The 23,071-nt window shown below is 38.0% G+C and overlaps 1 protein-coding gene across 2 annotated transcripts in view; it reads right to left on the minus strand.

The window, feature by feature from the left end:
- Positions 1-23,071, minus strand: part of rock1 (Rho-associated, coiled-coil containing protein kinase 1) — a 33,415-nt gene that overhangs the window by 8,189 nt on the left and 2,155 nt on the right. For both annotated transcript variants that reach the window (XM_028020570.1, XM_028020569.1), the window contains exons 2-24: positions 11,318-11,399; positions 9,375-9,475; positions 9,140-9,277; positions 8,839-9,014; positions 8,493-8,577; positions 8,226-8,370; positions 7,975-8,113; positions 7,752-7,843; positions 6,855-7,014; positions 5,798-5,870; positions 5,609-5,697; positions 5,236-5,284; positions 4,887-5,022; positions 4,514-4,605; positions 3,906-4,152; positions 3,539-3,645; positions 3,302-3,452; positions 2,393-2,553; positions 1,589-1,773; positions 1,034-1,103; positions 852-955; positions 600-765; positions 404-497 (exon numbers count right to left, since the gene is read on the minus strand). In XM_028020570.1, coding sequence (XP_027876371.1) covers positions 404-497; positions 600-765; positions 852-955; positions 1,034-1,103; positions 1,589-1,773; positions 2,393-2,553; positions 3,302-3,452; positions 3,539-3,645; positions 3,906-4,152; positions 4,514-4,605; positions 4,887-5,022; positions 5,236-5,284; positions 5,609-5,697; positions 5,798-5,870; positions 6,855-7,014; positions 7,752-7,843; positions 7,975-8,113; positions 8,226-8,370; positions 8,493-8,577; positions 8,839-9,014; positions 9,140-9,277; positions 9,375-9,475; positions 11,318-11,399 — 2,842 coding nt within the window. The remainder of the gene's footprint in view (positions 1-403; positions 498-599; positions 766-851; positions 956-1,033; positions 1,104-1,588; positions 1,774-2,392; positions 2,554-3,301; positions 3,453-3,538; positions 3,646-3,905; positions 4,153-4,513; positions 4,606-4,886; positions 5,023-5,235; positions 5,285-5,608; positions 5,698-5,797; positions 5,871-6,854; positions 7,015-7,751; positions 7,844-7,974; positions 8,114-8,225; positions 8,371-8,492; positions 8,578-8,838; positions 9,015-9,139; positions 9,278-9,374; positions 9,476-11,317; positions 11,400-23,071) is intronic.

Below are 23,071 nucleotides of genomic sequence, written 5' to 3' on the forward strand. Positions count from 1 at the left end.
TAGCACCACAAAGTATTGTGTTAAGATTCAAAGTTTACATCACCCACTCATACAATGAAGGTTTAAATTTTAAAAAAAATCTACCATTAATTAAGGGCAAATAGTTCTATAGTGGTCATCATTCTTTAAATATGGGGTAAAATGGAAGGATGGGTAGATAGAAAAAGAGGAAAAATTGGACCACTGGGTGACTTATGGATGGATAAACTGATAGACAAAAGGACATACAACAGGACAGATAAAAGGACAGGAAGCAAATTTTTACTCTTTTCCATTTCCTTTTTCCATTTTTAGAGACCTAAAAACTACTTCTGTAAAATTCCATCCTTTTCTAGACTGAATGGTGCACAGCATGATGACATCATCACAAAGCAACAAGGACAGATTCAGCAGAAGACAGTACCTTCCTCCTGAAGATGAAGCTTCTCGTTCAACTCCGTATTATTTTTGCTGAGGTGCTCCACGTCTTTGGTCAAAGTTTTATTGGATTCCTCAAGCTGCACGCAATTTTGAAAACAATCATTTTGATCACTCCAGGTTACTAAAGTTAAAGCCACAAAAGTAAAGCTTTTAACGGAAGTATTTCAGGTTAACCTCACCTGTGCAATAGTGGCCTCTCGTTCACCGATCTCCTGCTTGTGCCGAGCCGTTGCTTTCTTGCTCTCCTGGCTGAGTTCAAAGTACTGCTCTTCCTGCAGAGCCCGAGCGAGCTGCTCAGACTCGGCCTTGGTCACCGTCAGATCCAGCTGAGCAGACAGCGAGTCTCTGCGCCACAGAATATAAATAAATAAAAGGCCTCAGACGCAGATTCTCAAAGCGGCAACAAACATCAACAGGAGTTCACCATGTACCTTTCACTTATCAAGTCATGCACCTTCTTCTGTGCGTCTTGTACCTGCCGGTTCCGTTCCTCAATCTCCTCTTTCAGCTCCCTAACCTGAGTTTTGTAAAGTGTCTGCAAGAGGAGGAAACGCGTGATGAGTCTACAGTAGGAAAATAGAAGAAACATCTGGACTGTGGGACTTTCACTTACAGAAAAATACTGTTCGGCTTCAAGCTGGTCCTGAAGTTCCCTCATCTGTCCTTCGTTGCCTCTGTACTGTCTGTCAAAACAACTCCCAAATAAGTCATGTGTTCATTTGTTTAATTCACAAATGTAATCATCAAAACTTAAGTTCCTCCTTCTCTCCCCCCCCCCAAAAAAAATAAATAAAAAACCAAGAATCTAAAATCATCTTATTTAGTAGAACCGGGCTAGAGGATTAGTGGAAGGAGCCGGAGCTGCAGTAAAGCCTAATCCTGTTGGGTAAACATCGTCTCCAATCAGCTTTGCCCTGCTCATGTTCTAAGCTGGAATAATAGCACTCATTTGAAAATAACAGCCAATTGGAAAGCAATTTACACGTTAACTTCCTAAGAGAATTACTGACCCACGTCGCACTATAAGAAATCCCATGTGGACCTGCTGCCAGCTTGTTTCGCAGTAAGAAAGTTCCAGCATGGTTGAGTAACCCATTCCCCAAATAATTATTCTACTCAATCTAACCTTTCAACAAGACATGCTTCTAAAAGCATTTCTAGAACGTACTTTGTCAGCTGGGCCAGCTGGAACTCCAGTGAGCGTTTATTCTCCAGCGCCGTGTTGATCTCCTGCTTGAGCTGCTTCTCCGAACACCTCAGGCGATCCACGTCCTGCGTGCGGCTCTTCAGGTCGTTCTGGGCCGCCACGCGCTTACTTGACTCCTGATCCAGATGTGTGTGCAAACCTTTCACCTGACGAAGGGAGATTTGAGAGAGGTGATGGTTTAGAGGGGAAAAAACATAATTATTAACGACCCTTTTAAAACATCCTGAACTACGGATTAGAAAATACTCTTTGAATGCTTGAATAGTAATAGGATCTCATAAACTGTGGTTTCCAAACATCCTGAAACACCACAATGCTGGAATCATTTCACAACATTGACAAAGAATGAAGCAAACAATGAAATAAGGACATAAAGAAGGAAGGAAGGAAAAGCACAAGGAATAAGGGACTAAGATAAGGAAGTCAAAATGAAAATATATAGAAGGAAAAACAGGTGAGACACAAGGAAGGAAAGAAAGGACTGAATTAAGGAAACAGTAGAAAAGTAAAGGGACAGGACAGGTCAGAAGGAAGAACATGATAAACAGGTGGACAGACAATAAGCAAAAGAAGAATACGTAACAAAACATGTATGAAGGAAAGAAGAAAAGAAAGGCCACAAGAAAGTTAGCTGGGGTGGGGGAAAACATTTGCATTTTCCGTAAACCAACCTGGAAACCAATAACAGCAATTCTTTTCCAGACTGTGTATGAACCCTGCATTACATTAAAACTCCCATGTACATTATATCAGCCATTTACTAACCTCATCTTCCAGTCTTTCCTTTTGCTTCATCAGCTGCTCCATTTTCTGAACGGACTGCTTCAGGTCAAACTCCAACATCGAGCACTGCTTCTCAACCTCCACCACACGGCCCTCTGCTCTTATCCTTGATCCGGTCTCTTCTGACATCTTCTGCTGAACAGCTGCAGTAAAGCAGGGACAGATGCTAGATTAATTCTACAGCCAACAGAAGTAGTCGGGTAAAGTGGAGGCCTTCATTAAAAATTTTGACTTCAGGGACAATTTCTTGAAGCAATCTTGATCTAGACCTAAAATCTCCACGTGTAGAAAAAGGACACACTGACCGATATGGACAGAGCAGAGGTACCTAACTGGGAAGACCTCTGTTCCCTTTTTACACAAGAAAGGTTTAAGGTCATAAACAAAAAAACTGTAAGAATAAACTAGAATTTCTTTAGCCTATAAGTTGTAAAAACATTTAATAAAAATGGATTTACTGATCAATAGTTCCTCTGGTTCTTTGACCTCATCTAGAAGCCAAATTTAAACCTCTGAGGATGTTATTTAACAAATTGCTGTACTGTAGTGTACTTCAAAGCTTGGGCCCTGTGGATGTTTTCATGGTCATAAGAGAGAGAAATTTATGTATTATTATTAATCTTAAGCAGCAATTCTATTTCAAATTCAATGAGGTGATGTCCCAACATGCTCAGCAGCTTCTATTCTTTGAATTCTTCTAACCCAAACATCACCTCAAGCTAACTCTGGATCACATAACAGAAAGGCGAGGCTTGAAAATATGATTTACTTAAAGGTGGAAAAGGCTGTGAAAAATAAGAAATATATCCCCCAAAAAATTAAAGACCAGGGGAAAGTGGAAGGAGGAAGGAGGAAAGTGGAAGGGCATGCTTGGACACGAGGCTGGCATACCAATCATAGCAGCTGATTTGGCTTCTTCAATAGATTCGTATTTGTCTGTGAGCTGCGCCCGCGTCACTCTGTGCTCGGTTTGTTCCTGCTCCAGACGCTGCTGCAGGGTCTTCAGCTTGTAGTTCAGGTCAATCTCCAAACTGTTCTTTTCCTGTTGTATAAACAAAGATTAACATGAAATGCACAACAATTTCTAGAGGTCAAAAATGGCTGCTCCTCGTGCTGTTTTGTTTATACCTTCTCCAGGTAGTTGCTCCGTTCCTGGGCATGCTTGCGTTCTCCCTCCACTTTGGAAAGATTGATCTTCAAGTTTTTGTTGTCTTCTTGCAGTCCAGCCAATCTCGCTGAGCAGAAAGCACAGTCAGCCATAATTATTACAAAATCAATTAGTTTGTTACAAACAAGGAATATAACTTGGGTTTCCATCACTCGCATTGTAATTAAGGCGCAGTAGTGAGATGGAGGGAGCATTATTCAAATTGTTTTAATCGCTTCCCACTTAAATCTCTATCATATAAATCCTAGAAGGAAAAATATTCAACTGAATGAACTAAACTGAATTTAATTGAGATGGATTGAATCTTATTTAGTCTTATTTGCTCACCTTGCAGTTCCCTCATCTCCTCTGATCCCTCGCTGTAGTTTCTTCGCTCCGACTCCAGCATGCTCTGAAGCAGCAGTAGCTCCTTCTCTAGCTGCGCCTTCTCTCCATCAGCGGCCCGGCTCCTCTCCTGCAGCTCACGGTTCAAAGTCTCCAGTTGGCTCATCGACTTTGTCATTTCCGTGTGACTCTTCCTCAGTCTCGCCGCTGTGTCAGACTCCGCTCGCAACAGGTCGTTTGCCTCCTCCAGCTTTCAGTTACGTTAATAAAAAAGGAACAACAAAAGGTTTTAAATTGTGCTCCAACAGCAGAGTGCTGATATTACTGGCAGTGTTGTTGTCTATTTGTGCTTGGTCACACATATTGTGATTTAAAAAAAAAAAAAAAAAAAGTGATGATGAACACTCTATCACTCTAGTTAGCAACAATCAACTTCAACATATTTTGTTGCTATTTTATGTGTTGGATCAAGACAAAGTGATAGGAAAATAATACATTCTATCAAATAAAAAAAGGGTGATAGGCAAATATGCAGCTCCTAATATGAAAAAAAAAAGTCAATAACAAGTCCTGATATGGATATAAATAAAAATGTGTGTGTGTGTGTGTACCTGCTTCTGCAATTGGACAATCTTGTCATTTGAGGCCTGTGAGTTCTGACTGATCTTCCTCATATCTTCAAGCTGCTCCTTTAAATTTGACACTAAATGAGAGGGGGGAAAAAGGGAGAGACAATGCCTCAGTTAATTTCTTAATCCACGCAAATATCTTACAAATATCTTAAAACCTTCTTTTTTAGGAAAGTATGTTTCTGAAATCTCGTAGCTTAATACATTGTTGTAAAGCCTTTGAAAAGTTAAGAGGGATGCAGAAATGCACCAAGAGTTCACCGTTTCAAAACTCCCACTGGATCGTGCAGCACTTTAAGAACTAGAACTTGAAAGCCTCCCACTTATAAAGTCAGCAGCACTTCATTATTTTTACCTTCATTCTCTAAGTTGCGCCTCTTTTCTCCCTCCTGGTCAGCTTTTCTTTGGTACTCTGTGAATCTGTGCTGCAGCATAATCTTGTCTTTCTCCAGCAGAGACACGCTGGCTTCTGCACTCTTCCTCAGGTTCGCCTGTGGCAAGGAAAAACAGAGAGCAGCTGTGATGCAGGAGAAACCAAATCCTTACCCAAAGCCAAAGATGATAAACAGGCATTTATTTAACTTCACTTCCCACTGCTAACTTGTGTTTGAAGAACTGTGGCTCTTTCATCAGGACACAGCACTAAAATTTGTTCATATTTACTTCAAGTCTCTTAAAAATAAAGTTAAAAAAAGAGCATCTACCTCCTCATCCAACTCCTTCATAATCTTCTCGATCTTGGTGTTTGATGCCCTAGGGAGAACAGAAATGTTATGCGTTATATATGCACAAGATATATAATCTTACAGTCACAGCTGAATGCAAAGTTTGGCTTCCTGTTTATAATCAAAGAGTCAAATTCCACCAGGCTGGAAGGGATCAATCTACACCAAGTGAATAACTTAGCCCTTGTGCAATTTTCCTTCACAAATCTAACAGTTTAACTAGAAACAGTCGCTTGTGGGATTCTTTTAAACAACTACACTCAGCAGGGATGAAGTCACAACATTTCATATGTTTTCACTTAAATCAGGTCAGCAAATGCATATTGTGTAAGAGTAATGTTTTTATCCATACCTGCATTTCTGTTCCAGCTCATCTTTTTGTTGCATTTCTCTGTGGAGTTGCTCCTCTAATTGGTAGATCTGTTTTTGCAGGTTCTCCAGCTAAAAAGAGAAAATAAAAAAAAAAAATTTTGACAGATGAAGAAAATGGCAGACATTCACATCGTCTACACTTTGAGCTCATGTGTCATACTGCACTCACATGACTCTTGTCCTCTTTTGTTGAACTGCTACGTTTGTCGCTGGTCTTTGAGGCAGCGGATCCACGCAAAGGACTGAAAAAAAAGGGGGAGAGTATGAGTCTCTTCCCATTTCAGTTTAGGAAATGGGAAGATTTTTTAAGGAAATAAAGACAATAAAAATATACAAATTGTAAAGAAAATCTTAGGACAAATGCTTCACTTCAATTATGTATACCATTGTTGCCAACAAAAACAATTCTTCCAATCATTTCAGTTCAGATTCTCTTTACTTTTTAATTAATTGCTTACTGGTTGTCCTTGTAATTAGTTCATTTGTCATGCTACTACTTTAAATGCAACTATATTTCCTACCAAATTCCTGTTGACTTTTTAAGGGTTTTTTAAAGAATGAGTCTTTCAGTAGATAACAGCTAGCACAGCTGCTGTTTTATCCTTCTGAGCTTTCAACCTCTGTCTGCCTTGAAAACTTGCTGACTATGGAAAGGTAGAAAGAATTTGGAAATCTCAGATTTTAAAGGTTAGTTCAGGTATTTTGAAATGAGGTTCTGTGAAGTTATTCCTGGCAAGAGTTTCCTTATGTGTAGCAGAAAGATACTTATTGGACAGTAAATAAATCCTGAGAGTTGTGGGCAGTCTGATGTAAACTGGGGAGGTTTAGCTGAACTTTGCCATTTAAAACAACTCAAACTAAATGTGTTTATATTCGCTCAGACTCAAGCGCCACCAAAAACAAAATAGTCTTTTAGATTTTATGTAACAATGTTTGATATGCAAATACACTGCAGATGGTGTATTTTCCAAGCCTCTGTGATTTTGTCAGGATCATTTTAATAAAAATAAAATAAAATGTTTTCCAAATCAGCTGATGAAGCAAATTCATATAGTCTGTCTCCTTAGCATGTTGGCTTTCCATCAATCCAACACTGTGTTTACTTTTCCAACAGCGCTCAGTAATCGTTTTATAAAAACTACGATCAATGTATCCCTGGATAATCCCACCAAAAATGTTCAACACTGTTCTAAATTACAGCTATAAGAGTTGCCTGACAGACATACTGTTGATTGCTGTAATACGTGAAGCCGACAAAAGGGAGCTGATTGCCCACAAAGGCCTTTGGTATGGGAAAGGTCTCCTCCTCTCCCCGGTCTTCCTCGATGTCATCAAAATTACTGGTGTCTATGTCACTGCTGAGTTCAGGCACCACAGGGGCAGCGGCTAAAAGAAAAAAAGATTAATACCACTTTTACACAGCCAAAAGCGATTAGGTACAAGATTAGCACCAAGGAGTTACAAACTCACAAAGGTGACTTATCTGATCCAAACCCAAAGAGATTGCAATCTCTGAATTTCAGCTAATATGGTGCTTTTAAGCACCTAGTGTAGTAATTTGCTTATTGCATTAAAAATTGCTCTGAAAAATCTTTCAATTATGTCTAAAGATCTACAGTGTCCTTTGCACAAATCTTTTAGCATTATAGATATAGTTCAAAGACACCCTTAAAAACAAATGAAAGCAGTTGTCTGGCAGAGCTGATTTACCATTGAGTCAACAGCGGCAGCGAACAGCAAAGTGCTGACTTCAGCCCAGAAACCTATCAGACATAAAGCCACTAAAGAACTGAGTGCAGCTGCTGGATTTACCCCTACGTTTCCAATCGCTCCGTGCTGCAGCGTCACTCGCAGCACATTAACGTCGGGAGTTCGACTGCCTCCCCGTTCTTGGCCTCAAAGAGGCTGTGCTGCCAATGATTACTCTGAGCAGGAATCACGTTTAGTCTTGGAAAGGATACTGAATGAATGGCTTGTCTGCAAGAATTTCCTGCAACTGTCTGCACAGTAGGTCAAATGGAAAACATGATCACTGGCCTCATGATTGAAATAACAGTGTTGCAACTGTTAAATGAAATGGGATTTGTAAAATGCTGATAAAATAGCAAGGAAAAAATTCTTACTTTCTCGGATGTTGTCCCATGTCCATTGGTCATTTTTGAAGAAAGGGTGCCTCTTGATCTCGTCTACTCCATTACGGCCGAGGCGAACTTCCCTACGTGGTGGAGAGGTGTTTGCATTTGAACAGCTCAATAGACTCCATGACAGTGGAACGCCAGTTATACATGCTAGATTATTTCAATGCAGTGGATGCCTAAACAAGCAAAACATTTATTGATTTCCAACCTGTCAGTCAAGAAAGCACAGATGAGATTTTTGGCATCATTGGAAATGTCACTGTCATCCGGGAAGGTCAGGGCATTCTTGTGGTTCATGATTTTACTGTAGGTCCCCACCAATGAGTCTGCGTAGAAAGGCGTATCGCCTGTGCACAAGACAGTCAAAAATTAAGAGCAATAATTTCAGTTACATGACACTGACCTATTTTGTGGTGAATAGTGGGTTTATTATAAAACAGCTGAAAAAAAAAGACTCACCAACAAGCATCTCATAAAGAAACACTCCTACTGACCACCAGTCACACTCTCTGCCATAGTTGCCATTTCCTCCTTGGGATTTCAGTACCTCAGGTGAAATGTAGTCTGGAGTTCCAACTGCTGTGTCACATTGTACCATCCCATCCTGACAGGGAAAAAATATCAAAACCATTTAATTATATTACTGAAATAAAAACATAATGACATCCAAGAAATTCAATAAAAATTGTATTTAGTTTTTTTTTTTTAAGAGAATGAAAATGATACCTCATTCATCTTCATGCACGTTCCAAAGTCTGCGAGTTTTAAGTGACCTGCTTTGTCGAGCAACATGTTATCAGGTTTTACATCTCTGTTGAAACAAAAACGAAAACAGTCAGCAAAAATGGCTTAGCAGCAGCACATTCAAGTCAAACATTTGTTAGCAAACATATAAACAAAGACAACTTACACTGCAATGGAAGGTTTTTATAGATTATTACACAATTACATTAAAGAAGTTTGTTGTATTTGATTGGCCCTGGTTTACTCCACAACATTTAATGAAACATTTATCTTTGTTGTCATAGAATAAAATAGGAGACAGGATCAAAATGTTTGTGGTGGCCATCACCTGTGAATGAAGCCCATGGAGTGGATTCCATCCAGTGCTAACACCACCTCCGCTGTATAAAAGCGGGCCCACTTCTCTGGGACGTCATAGTTGCTCATCAAGTTAACCAGATCCCCACCGGGCATGTATTCCATCACCATGTAGAGGTAGCGGTCATCTTGGAATGCAAAAAAGAGCTGAAAAAATAAAAATAAAATAAAAAAGTCAAAATTATTACAAACCAAACATAATGTGATATCAAAGTAAATTAATATTTGACATTTTACATCTTCACCATCTGTAATATTAAATTGGAGCTTACCTGCACAACCCATGGACTGTTGGCAAAAGCCATGATGTCTCTCTCTTCCCAGAAGAAAGCAGAGTCTGACCTTTTGATCATCTCAAACTTGCTCAGCAGCTTCATGGCGTATACTTTACGTGTGGATTTGTGTCTTACCTAAAAAAAACAGGAAAAAAAAACAAGCAAGTGAAAGTTGGGCGTTCACACGAGTTCCTTACCTTTAATATAAGATAATAAAACGGTAAATTCTTACCAATTGAACCTCTCCAAATGCACCTCTTCCAATAACTTTAACCACCTCATAGTCCTCTGCTTTCATTCGTAGATCACGGATTTTACTAATTGTTTTTTTATCTGGTATGGAAAAAATAATGGTAGATCAACAATTAGAAAAAGGTTTGCACATTTTCTGCAAGTTCCAGTGGGTAAAATGCAACTTTTAAAGATCAAACTTACTGAATGACTTAAGTTACTAAGCAAGTTAAGCCCAAGTTAAATATTACTTTGTCAACTTACGTTTGTGTTTATTGTCCCTGGCATGTGACTCAATTGCTGTTACACAGAATCCTACACAGTAGAATATTTATTGCAGTAAGGTTTTAGTAAACCACTGCACAAAGGCAGTTGTTACTGTTTAAGATTTTAAAAGTGCCAATAGTGCTAAGTAAAACGCCACTTTTTTTCTAAATGATTAACCTAAATTTAAGACAAAATATCTGCAGGTAAGACTTTTTAAAAGACCTAAAATTAGACAATTGAATTTAAGACTAATTTTGACTTTTTAAAATCCTCCAGAAGCCACTATATACTCCACATCGCAGAGTAAATCAATTCTGAAATTCATGGAAAAAATCTCAGTAATTCTAAAGTTGCAGAAATTCAACTGCAAAATTAGACACTGACTTAATGCCGTAAAGAATCTGTTTTCACAATCACATTTCCTTTGAGAGTCATGGAAAATCTGCATTTTGAACGCAAGCAAAATTGTTGGCAAACCAACCAGAAAAAAATCTGAGAGTGTTTAGGGAATGTTTGTTGCCTATTGAGAGTTGGCCTCTACCCAGTGTAATAATTCCAGCTCCCCAGAGAAGCATTGCATCCACCATTAAGCCAAGTTTGGTCAAGGCTGCGTTAGGGGGACAATTTTCAATTCACATAGGCCACAACTGGCACTGGAGTGCATGGAAACGCAGCATGTGAGAGCATCAAAGTTCAACTGACACGAAAATAAAGTAGTACGCTATTATGACAATTATTGTGCATTGTTTAAATATAGGATTTTATATTCGTTATAAAAGTGTACATTTGATTGTGTGTTTGCTAGATTCAGCCTTTGTTCAGTATTTCTCTGCACAAACACAATGGAGCAATCATTCGATTTAACTTTTTTTTGTAAAGCAAAATGAATCGAGAGAATTTGGAGTAAAGAGTGCTTCAGGCAACTCGAGCCACTGAGGTCCAGGGTCTCTGCAGATAATCCATTAGTCCAAATCCATCAATGCTTTGCACAAAAAGACGAGACGAGGAATAACTGAGGTGATGTGAAGTGGCAGGTTCTCTTTTGGTCAACCACTTTTTTTTCTCTTTCTAAAACCAAAATAACAGATTCTGCACAACCAGGGGCAACATGCTGAGGTATGTCAGAAGAAGGATGAGAGGGAGTATTTGTTGTTTTCATTAAATTATAGGTTAACTGGATGTTATTCAGGAAATTAAAGACGTACAAGGCCAAGTTACAACATCACTGCCCTGCCCCCACTTTAGAATAGCTGGCTTTATAAAAACTACTCCACTGTAACACACTGTAATATGATAGTTGGCATTTCCAAGAAAAATCCTTACTGAGAATCAAGTTTTTTTTTAAAAATGAAAGAAAAACAAAAACAGTCTTGGACTAATATTTACATGACGTCTAAATTTAAATTGAGGGGGTTTCGAGGTTTGAGAGCAGTGAGGAAAAAGAAACCAACCTTGATATGCATCATGCGGGTCACCGGTCATTTATGAAAGCCCCTTTGTTGGGGACACTAAGCAGTAGACACCTATTGTGTCCAAGCATACATACTGACAGACACAAAAACAGCTTTCTTTGCAGCGCTGCATATAAACCCTGTAACAGGCAGTCTATGAACACAAATGGGACACCCCGTATAAAACGGGTACACGAGAACGAAAGCTATGATCCAAGATACTTACATCTATTCAAGAAGTTGTCAATACTCTTGTTTTTCCTAAGGGCAGGGAAGTCGAGGTCGTATACCAGCGCGTCCAAGCCATCCTGGAGGAAGAGGAACAGAGCTTAGACGAGGCAAAACCCAACAGTTTTATTTATTTTTTATATTTAAGATATACATGTTTTCCACCTAAGTAAAACTATTAATGCTAAAAAAGGCCATTAAATGTGTGTAGCCCAACAATCCATGTTCATTTGAGGAAAATGTAGTTTATTTCCACACACATGCATTGCGATGAAGTCAAATGGTGACAGAGTAGCTAACACCAACCACTTAAGCATTTTTTTGGGGTGGTGTAAAAAAAAAAAAAAAAACCTTTAAAAACTTTCAACCCTGTTTTCAATAATAAATTATGACACATTGTGGACATTTAACCAGAAAAACACATTTGCTATAAGAAAAAAGATAAAATAATTAGTGATATTCTGACTGTAGGCCATTCTGAATCTTTAATTCAGAAAGACTCAGAATGAATTAATTAATATTTTCTAGTGACAGACTTTTTTTTTTACTGGTTTGAACTTAATCTGATTTTGAAAAACGTAATTAGTTTTCTAGCTAACACTAGAAACATTTAGGTGAAAACTGAAAGGCATTGCTCAGTCTTGACAAAACCTCCAGTTCCACATGAAGAAAAGCAACCCCAGAGCATGACTCTACCACCATATTTCACTACGAATATTCACTTATTCTGGTGATATGAAGCTTTGAGCCACGCTTGGTGAAATCATGTAGATTTCCTCCCTGACGAGTTTCAGTCTCATTTTGGAGAATTGACCCCTCTCTGTTCCTTGTAATCCTACCTCACTAAAACAACGGAATTTTATTTCAGGTTAGTGAGAGTCACAACAACTGCTGTCAGGTATGAACTCAAGAAGATCTAATACTTAAACTTGAATTCCCAAATTGCTTCACAAACATTTGCCATTATACATATTTATGCAAATATTGTTTATTGTGTTTCTTCTGATTTGAGTGATTTTTACTTGAATTACATCACACTACATCATGTGGAAAAATGTTACAGCTATCAGTAATTTTTTACATCACATAAACCTCTAATTTCAACATGCACCTTTGAGAGTACCTGTGTATTACTAAAGAAGATATAATAAAGGCTGTCAGTTTTCAATTGCCAAACACACACACACACACACACACAGTACACACATACTGTGACGTTTTGACAACATAACTCCCTCTAATGAAACTAAAGGTTTTTAAATTATGCTTGAAATTATGCTTCAAAAAATAATCTTCCTACAGACATATCCACTCCGAGCCTTACCCAACACAAAATATGACAATATGTGTCAATTCTTCCATAAATGCATTTGTGAGATCATACACTGATGTCGGATGAGAAGGCATGGTAATCTTTACTCTTATTTATCCCAAATATGTTCAATCAAGTTAAGGTCTGAACTGTGCAGACCAGTCAAGTTCTTCCACACTCATCCATGTCTATTTTGGCCTTGCTTTCTGCACTGGAGTGAAGTCATGATAGAGCAAGAAAGGGTAATCTATAAAATGCATCCACAAAGTTGGGTGCATTAAATGATCTAAAATGCCTTGTTGTGCTGAAGAATTGAGTTACTTTCACTGCCGCTAAGGAGCTAAGCCAACCTCACAAAAACAGCCATGCACCATAATCCCCTTTATGCCAAACTTTACACCGAACACAATGTGGTCAAGCAAGTGGTGTTCTTCTGGCAGCTGCCAAACAGAAAGGAGTCATTGGTCACTCCAGAGAATATGGGTATACTAGTCTTTAGTCCAGTGGAAGTTTGCTTTGCACAACTGCATTGAACTTGTTGATGTAAGGCCTTGAAGCAGCTGCATGACAGTGGAAAATCGTTGCATGAGGTTCTCTAAATTAATCTGAAAGGCACATGAAAATTGGATGTCTACAGCCATGGATTCTCCAGAAAGTTGGCTAGCTCTACACACAGAGTTGATGTTCCCAGTCTCTTCCACTTTCTTGTAATACCACCAACAGTTGACAGTGGAATATTTAGTAGAGAAGAAATGTAGCTGCTGGACTTTACTGCACAGGATGCATCCTATGATGGAACCATGTTGGAATTCAATGAGCTCTGGAGAGAGATGCATTCTTTTGCAAATGTTTGTAGAAGCAGTTTGCCTGTTTAGGAGTGAATTTGACACCTGTGGAAATGGAAGCGATTGGCACATGAATATGTTTTTTTTTTTAGGAAGGGCAAGTAAAAGTTTGGCAATATAGTTTATCTGATGAAAGAAAATAGTTGAACAGATTATTGGATACTAAGAAACCACTTAAATTTATGTGTGAGATCCACTGCTGGAACTCAAAAAGTTTTAGACGGCGGGTTGATGCTGTCTTGGCCCGGCAAGACACTAAGTAACACTGGAAAGGTTTAACCTAATCTGCCATAATCCACAGTGGTTCCAACAAAACAGCCGCATAAACATTTCCAACACGTGCAGTAGCATGCTGTTCATATAGCAAAAGGAGTATTGGAGATATCACACGTCAGCTTAGTGTAATCTAAAGTTGACCAGTAAACATGTCAAAGGAACTAGTTATTTTTAAGTGTTTATTTGATGACACAAATCTCCAAGTGCAGTGCTAACAGAATCAACTGAGTCATGCCAGCATAGTGAATAGGTCAGTAACATGTTTCATTTTGCATCTCTGTACAAAGTGATGATGACACATGGTGAATCAGCAGCTCAGGCCAGCAGAGGAATCCTCTTAGCCAACTTTGCTCCTTCTACTCAACGGTGGAGGTCACGGCCACACCCCTCACTGAGAGACATAACACCAATAGTGCCCTACAGGAAGGGTGGAAACAGGGAAAAGGCAGGTAGGAGGGGCAAGAGGAGAATTGGGAGAGAGAGGGCAGCTGGTAGGAAGAACAAAAGCAACTTACTCATTTGAGAAGTTAATGAGGGGCAATAAAAAAATAAATAAATAACACTGAAATCTGTGTGATTTCAGAAAATCTCCAATGTCTTTGCAAAAAAGCGACCAGCAACAGGGACTAAGGGATGTTGCTGTCCATATGGAAGCCAGCCAGCCTACTCTGAAGGGAAAAAAGAACTAAAGAACAAAGTCTCTTTTGGGACCCTAATCACAAGGCTCTGAGCGCGGCATTGCACGTTTGCATAACTTCCTGCCACAGAGAACTCTGGACAGCCACAGCAGCATTCCTCAACAGGACTGTACACGTCAGAGAGCTATTTTAGGTATGTGGCCAAACAAGTTCTCAACAAAAAGTAAGGAAGACACAGAAAAAGTCCATCCCCAGTACCAACTCACTGAACAGAGCATGTTTTCAATCAATACAAGTGTCTACCACCATGATGGAAGGGAGAAGGGAGTGGAGAGCTGGCACAAAGTGGGCTGGTCCAATAGGAAAGCAAGGACAGGGAAACAAATGAGGTCAGAATCGACAACAATGATGACTAAGATGGTTTGAATTAAACCCCAGAGTGAGAAAGGAGTTATTATACTGCAAGTGAAAAATTTTACTGTGACATGAACAAGAGAACTACTAACCTATTATTGACGAGAACTTACAATAAAAAAAAAGAACATAATGAACAGCACCGCCTGCAAATGGAATGCCATTCAGCATGCAGGACTTTCATCCACAACAAAAAGAACACTATTTGACTATTATGAGTTTAAGCGGACAGGACAGGCCGGATTTTGGCTCCAAACAAATGTGTAAATGTTATTTTATTTTTTGTACATTATTTTGGCATTTTTTGTTTTGTAAAAATGCTCATACTTTACAGGCATTGAATGTGTGCTTCTGGCTCTTTCCAAAGGATGAATTTGTGTATCGCTTTTTGAAAACTTAGGACAAAATGGCAGAAAGACAAAGAGAAGCATCCTTTCTGTAAGGAATAATTGGTGCACGTTTAGCACTAAACATCCTACAGCAAACAGTACCATGTCATGCCAGTTAAATAAGCAAACAAAAAAAAAAAAAACAAACAAATGAAACAGCCAAAACTGCAAAGGTATGACATGACAGAAGAAGTGAGCAGCACCCGAGGCAACATTTAGTGAACATTGAAAAGTACAACCGTTCATGTGTGAGGATGCTTTGGATTCTAAGAAAGATCAAAACATATACGGTGGAAGATTTGTTGGTATGATGTCCACTCTGCAACACAGCACAACTGTACAACCACCTGAAATGATCAATTCCCCACAAACAAAAATTTATTGGAATTTTGCATGTTTGCCAAAATTAAAATAGATATATTTTCAGTAGCTGCTCAAAAAACAAGCAAATTGACATGAATAATAATTTTGTCCCATTTACTATTCGTCCTAGAAATTAACATTCATATTTCAATGACTGTTTTTATTAATTTTGTAATGTAATTAGTTTAAACTGTATTGTATTTAGTTATTAATTTTAAATTTGCTATGGAGTTTTTAAATTGTTGAAGTTACTACTACTGCTCATGTGCTCAGCTGTGGCAGAGAGGAAGAGATGTGTGCTTCTGTTTGCACTTTAGAGCTGGTACCTTGTGTCAACTTAAAGAGGCCGATATAGCAAAGCTTGTATCAACATACATTTTTACAAATGAAAAATGACACATTTTTAATTCAAAACGCCAACACACACATAGGATTCAGTCATTAACAGCATGAAATTTACCAAGATGGATAAGATGAACAAGTGCACTGCAGGTTTGAAAAATCCGAGATTTCTTTCTTAGCAATGTCTTTAAAAACATGCTTAGTTGTACTAAATCTACAACTATGCATCACAAAAATCAAGAGTGCAGCAGAAATGCATACAGAATTTATAAATCAGTTACCTAAACTCTGTTACCTAAGCATTTTTAGTCTAGTTACTGAAATTATATCTTTAAAAAGTAACAGACCACCTTTTTAGGAATGGTAAAGTTAAAAATGCACCAATCAGCTTTTTCCTACCTAATACCAGTTGGGCCAATTTCTAAGTTCTAAAACAAAAGGAAAAAAAAAGTTAATTTTCAGCAGGTTCTTTGATTAAAAAAAAGTAGTTTTGAATAGAAAATACAACAAGAAGGTTATCCTAATTCATATAATAAAGCACATGTCCCTAACCTTTGTCTGATTTTTAGAAGGTTCAGAAAAGCAGAACAAAATATGTTGTTGGACTAATACAAAAGGAGCATGATCTTAATTGTGTTTCATTTAATGGATTGAAGACGTAAACTAAAACATGATTGATTGGCATTTAACCAGACATTCACAGGTAAGGCATCAGGAATGTCTGACTTGTGCTAGCTGATGAATTCCGATTTGAATTTGATTGATGCAGCACCAGTTAAAATCAGTCATTTACACAGTGCAACAAGAACTGGCAGCAGGCACAAACAGATTCAATTTCTGATCTAGTTTTGTTAAAAAAAAAATTGTAAGTATGTTATAAAAGTAAAAAGATAGAGCTTTTTAGTTTCTCGTTATACCTATTCCTATACTGCCGTATATAACCAAAGGTGCCACAACCTTTTTAAACATCATGGAAATCAATCTAATCACAATATTAAATAGGACCAACGAGAAAAAAAATTGCCAAACTACACACACACACAAAAAAATAACTACATTGGTGGTTGACATTAAATAGGGCAATTATTTCTTCTGTTCCTAACCTTTTCGGGGAGAAAAACTCACACAAGCACTTTTCCAGGCATTAAGGTCTGAGCTGAAATTTCCATGCGAGACTAAGCCACATCATTCCCTTCAACATGCCAACATAAGGCATGTGAATTGGCCCAACTTCTTGTTTCCTTTTCTGCCACTTCATCAACACAATAAGCTTGCCACACGTGACCAATTGTGCAGACAGCCATTCAGCTGGCCATGCAAATAAAGGCAGTTCCACTGTAGACTGAGCTCATGTAAACACAAATGTGTTCATACAGCCCAGCGAAGCCATTCGAAGCATAAAATACCAGACCACTTCCTTACTGCTTACTCCCAAGCAGTCTGACAGAAACCAACATTTAAATGTACTCCAGTGGCGAGACTTTGCACTAGAGTTGTTTTACCTTCTTCACTTTGTTGAAACTACGTTTACATTTTGCTGCCGAGCATTATATGTACCGACAGGAAATCCCACTTACCTAGAAAGATGCTTATCTAACTACTACAGTGGATAAATGGCAGTGACAGTGAACCCAGGGATGGCAAAACGAGGACATTTCATTTTCCTACAAAGTCCAAGTGAGCAAAACTTCCCTGTCACGAATGCTTTCATGTGAAAATACTTCAGTGGTGCAGCACATCAACGTTTTCACCCACTGAGCTCAATTTTCTACCGAAACTCTGCTGTCCATTCCAGTATTTGTGATCTTGCCCAGACAAATAACCTGTGTATTTAACATCAGCACAGTACAGCCAGGACACGGGTCAAGAGCTTTCTGTATAAATAAGAAACGCAACTTCAGAGACAAAAAAAAAGGAAGACTGTGATAGGACGAAAAGTAAAACCAGGACAGTTTAAAGAAAATACAATTTTAGTCAGCATTCCTGAATATAATCAGTCTGGGGAATGTGGAGCTACAAATAGCTTGGCCAGTTGTTGTTCCCATAACTGAATAGCTGAGGAGAGCAGTTTACGACTGTGAACTTTCCTGCAACAGAAACAGGTCCCTGCTGACCTTAATTTAATCATAAAGATGTTCTGGTTAGTTTATCTGTTTTTAAGCTGGAGCAATTAAGCTTGTGGATGCCATTAGTCAAGAAAATTGAAAATAAATTAATACAATGTAAGTGCATGTTCAATTTTATAAATCCTTTCATTGAAAATATCGGATTTTTGAAAATACAATCACTTTTACCCAAAGTCATAACATGAGATTCTAATCATGGGTTTTGACCTTGATCATAGTTGATATTTCAAATAACTGTTTGAATGTGTAAGAGTGTAAAGTATTCACAGTAGCTTAGATTTAATCAATAATAATGTGTGACATGGCAACAAGATAAAAATGTGAGATTAATTAAAAAGAAATTAAAACAATAAATCCACCCAGTTCTACAAACAATATTATTAATATTCAGCGAATGAATTAAAAATATTTATGTGGTGATACTGCATTATAATCAGTTTTTTAAGAGTAACTTCGCAATAACAAGGGACTAACCCAATAAATTGTTAGGCCCAGGTGTGGATAAGTGGGGTGAGGAGGGTTAGGTAAATTTAAAACAAAACCACCCTGCACTCAAAGCATGAATATTACATCACTAAATTAAATAAGGAACCTGTCTTATTCACATTCATATGCCTGTCAGCTGTTTTCAGTTGAATGTCCTCATTCAACTGTGTCCAGGACTTTTGTAAGCACAACTCAGCCGGAATAAGCTGCATTTGTATCACAAGCCCTAGCCTATAACATAAAATATATGCAATGGGATAGGACATATTTTTACACTTTCATGTGTTCCATGGACACTTTGCTGAAGAAAATTGTAAACAGAAATGCTAAAACACCACGAGGCTTTCTATGAACTGTGTCTGTATCAAGAAAAATGAGCTGCAGTGTCTTTGATAGAGGTAATTGTTTTCAATCGAAATAAAAAAGCAGAGTTACAAGATTATCTTCTTTTATGCATTCAAGCACAATTTCATAACAGTAACTGTGCACTACAGTACACTGGGTTGATATAGTGAGAGCTCTTTGTTTTATTACAGATAGGAAAAATACAATATTTGACCTGCTACTCAATAATCCGAACCAAGTGAAAACAGACCACATATCTGGCATATTTAAGTAACCCTGGGGATTAAAATGATGGTACAACTTTATATTTTATAACATGATACATTATAGCAATACCTTCACAAAAAGGTAAAGTATGGCAAGATAATCAAATTGAATGTATGAAACCATGTCAGTGATCAGACTTCCAGAAGATATGCTATTAATTGAAAACAACTTCTAAACATACAGTACAGACCAAAAGTTTGGACACACCTTTTAATTCAATGAGTTTCCTTTATTTTCATGACTATTGACATTGTAGATTCCCACTGAAGGCATCAAAACTATGAATAACACATGTGGAAATATGCACTAAACAAAAAAGTGTAAAACAACTGAAAATACCCCTTATATTCTAGTTTCTTCAAAGTAGCAACCTTTTGCTGTGATTACTGCTTTGCACACACTCTGCATTTTCTTGATGAGCTTCAAGAGGTAGTCACCTGAAATGGTTTTCACTTCATAGGTGTGCCCTGTCAGGTTAATAAGTGGGATTTCTTGCCTTATAAATAGTCATGAAAATAAAGAAAACCCATTGAATTAGAAAGGTGTGTCCAAACTTTTGGTCTGTACTGTATGTCTTTTAATGTTTAACTGTATCACACCTGCACATGTAAAAAAAAAAAAAAAAAAGAGAAACACCTATTAGATAGTAATAACATTCGACATAAAAAGCATTTCCCCTTGATATTCAACCGACACCACCACAACCTAGCAAGCTAAATAAGAGAACTGACAACACTGCATTATGTCCCTGTCAAAACTGTGTAGATCTGTCAGCGAACTCAGGCACTGTTGCACTATCTGTGTGGACACCACCTTAAGGGTTAGGGCTGTCTATTAAAGGCAAAGGTTGCAGAGACAAGGAAGGCATTCAGCATGAGTAAGACATGCCAGGCCTTAACAGAACTTCAATGGAGGAAAATTTGGACATATGCCATAGACGTGTTTCAAAACATAACTGTAAGCAACAAGTATTTGTTTTTAAAATTCTACAGTTGCATTGTGATATGTTGTATAACTGAATTTACTCACAAAAACTGATCAGTGTTGATATGAGACCTTAAAGACCTAGTTCAGGACAACACATGAACTCTAAAAAAAACAAATTCTAACTGAACTTTCTTGCCCAGTAACTATGACCTGAACAAATATAAGTGCAGATGATTTGGACCAATTTCAGTTTCTATTCATTACTTCCAATCCTTTCAACCCAACATATACATGCAGCACTCAGACGATCATTAAATTTAAATCTGGTTTCCTTGCCTTGCTGTTTCCTGTAATTATTCCTGTTGCAAAATTAAAGTCCAAATCAGAGATTGGAGGAGGATAAACACAGACCGGCTAAAAAGCTGAAAAGTGCCAAAGTAACAACAGAGACAGAGCCAGGAAGCATGCAGACATGTGAAATAGAGGCCAAGTCAGTTAAATGACTTTGAACGCATAACTAGTGGCATAAAATTAGAAGATGAAAAAAAATTCAGGTCATGTTGTCTAAATTCATGCGTAGAAATGTAAATGTCATGTTTGCCCTGCAGGGGAAAAAAAGCACACAAAAACAACAAAAAACAAAAAAATACATCCTCTGTGTACACTGCAGAGCCTGGAATAATTTACCATTGAACTACTCGACATAAAAAATTATTAAAATTGTACTTTTCCATATAAATTAGTCTTGAAAGCAGTGAGTTTCTGTGTTTCCAAACAGACTGAAGGGCTTGAACCTTGGACAGAGATACTCTTCGCCACAAGGAGGATTCATTTAAACAACAAAGATAAGAGAAGAGGGTCAGAGAATACGAGACGCATCTCATCCTAAAGCTGGGCAGTTCATAGAGGCTGGATATATTTACACTAAATACACCGAGCTTGTAAGAAAAGTACAATTCCAACATCAAGATACTTCAAACAAAATGCATGAGTAAGAAAATAATGATAGCCAGCACAAGGCCAGAGCTGTGCAATCTGATAAAACCCATTACTCACAGCCAAGCTCTCTGGCTGCTTTATGAGTAAAACGTCCTGATTCACAGCCCTCGGAAACACGAGTCTTTACCCTTCAGTCCACATAATTTTGGTTTATGGGAGAAAAGCAGAGCCCACACCCTGCCACCTCAGAGCTGCCTGCCTGGTTTCAACGCTCACTCTCTCTCCAGAACGGCTTTGGGACACACTGGGAACTCCAGACCAGTCAAAGACAAGAGGTTATTTGATTAGTATGGAATTTTATTAAGCTGTGGGTGGAGTTGCATGGTAGCAGTGAGGGAGCCTCTGCAAGAAAAAAAAAAAAAAAAAAAAGACCACCATTCATTGATCAGGGGTGAGAACGCTAGAGAAAGAAAAGAAAAAAAAGCGATAAACGGCCCCCTTGTGTGGGTCTTTGCAGTAGGAACAGTGGCCACAGGTTTTTCCTGTTAAATATGCAGAGCCTGTGGAGTTTTGAGTGAGTTTAATAGTCTTTCTGAAACATGATGGGAGGTCAAACAAAATATGCATGTTTTCGTTTAAAGACAGTTATCTAAAGCTGCCTATTCATAACACAAACTCTACAACTTGAGCATGTGGGTGGGGTTTTAGTGTGAACCCCCATTTTCCCAACGGACACCGTTCTTGATGTTCTTTTGCTTGGTAAGTAGTCTGCCAACTCCTTCATCCTTGTCATAACAGCAACATTCTTTACTCTTTACTTTATTCTTTATTAAGCCTTTAAATACTTTAGGAAAGCCTAGAAGATTATATTATGGCTTTGTAAGCTTCTGATCATGTAAAAATATTCGAGTTAAACAGAGTCACAACTGATAATGTAATTTTAAACACACTGCCACCTTGTCTGACGTAATGGGAAAATCAAAAGAAATTAGGCTAGATATCAAGAGAAGAATTGATCCTTCATTAGAATTTCCACACACCTCAATGTGCCATGTTCGTCTGTTCAAACAACTACACGAAGCCATAAACATCATGGTAATTTTCAAACCTTTAAGGAAGAAGACAAGTTCTGTATTCCAAAGATGAAAGTGTCAAAAACCAAACACCTTGGGCAGATCCTGGTTGAAGCTAATCAAAAAATGGTTCTTAGCCTCAGTGAATTAAGTTCTACAATGACATGGCCTGAAAGATCACTCAGTGTAGAAGCAACTATTAGTCCAAAAGTAATAATTCACAGTTAGTACAGTAAATTACTTTGCAATTTCCAAATGCACTCAGAGATAAATACCTTAATTTAAAATACATCTCTTGGAGTCTCATGGAATTACAGTTGAAGTGTTTGGCCATATAAGGTTGTGCTACAGTGGAAGGAAAAGGAAGCGTAACTTAACTGTTGCAAGTTAATGCAACATTAGCTTGCATGAGAATACTAAGTTAACGTTGCAGGTGGCACCGTAACGTTAATGGCTTGTTTTGTAGCAGGAGGGATTGGTGCACTTCTTAAAATGTTTGGCATCATGATGAGAGAACCTTATAAATATTTCTATATACTCGACAGGAAATAAGAGCTTGGACAAAGAGTCTTCAAAATGGACAATGACACAAACATAGCACCGATTAATATTTCTGGCATTTAGCAAACAGAGATGATTTTGATAAAACAGTTGGACATAGAAGGGAATATCCGAGTGTAACAAAAAACTGTGTATTTTTACAGTGTACTTAAACATCTGATTTCAGCTTGGTATGAATTGACTACAGTAATACTAGTGTAAACAGACACTCCTGTAGTACTTAATTCACTGAAAATTCTGATTTATTTGTTTTCCTTCCAAAGCCAGAATTCCAGCATGAATCATACTCTGGGTAAGTTTTGTCCCCTAAACCTAATTAGCCACCAGATACCAGAATACCAACAAACATATGAGCAGAAACACTCCCATGAGTCACATCACTGTGAAAACACGTAGTAAACTGGCATATTTGTGATATCAACAGTCGTGTGACAACAAGATTCCCTTTA

This window comes from Xiphophorus couchianus, chromosome 6, assembly GCF_001444195.1.
Source record: "Xiphophorus couchianus chromosome 6, X_couchianus-1.0, whole genome shotgun sequence".
NCBI lineage: Eukaryota > Metazoa > Chordata > Actinopteri > Cyprinodontiformes > Poeciliidae > Xiphophorus > Xiphophorus couchianus.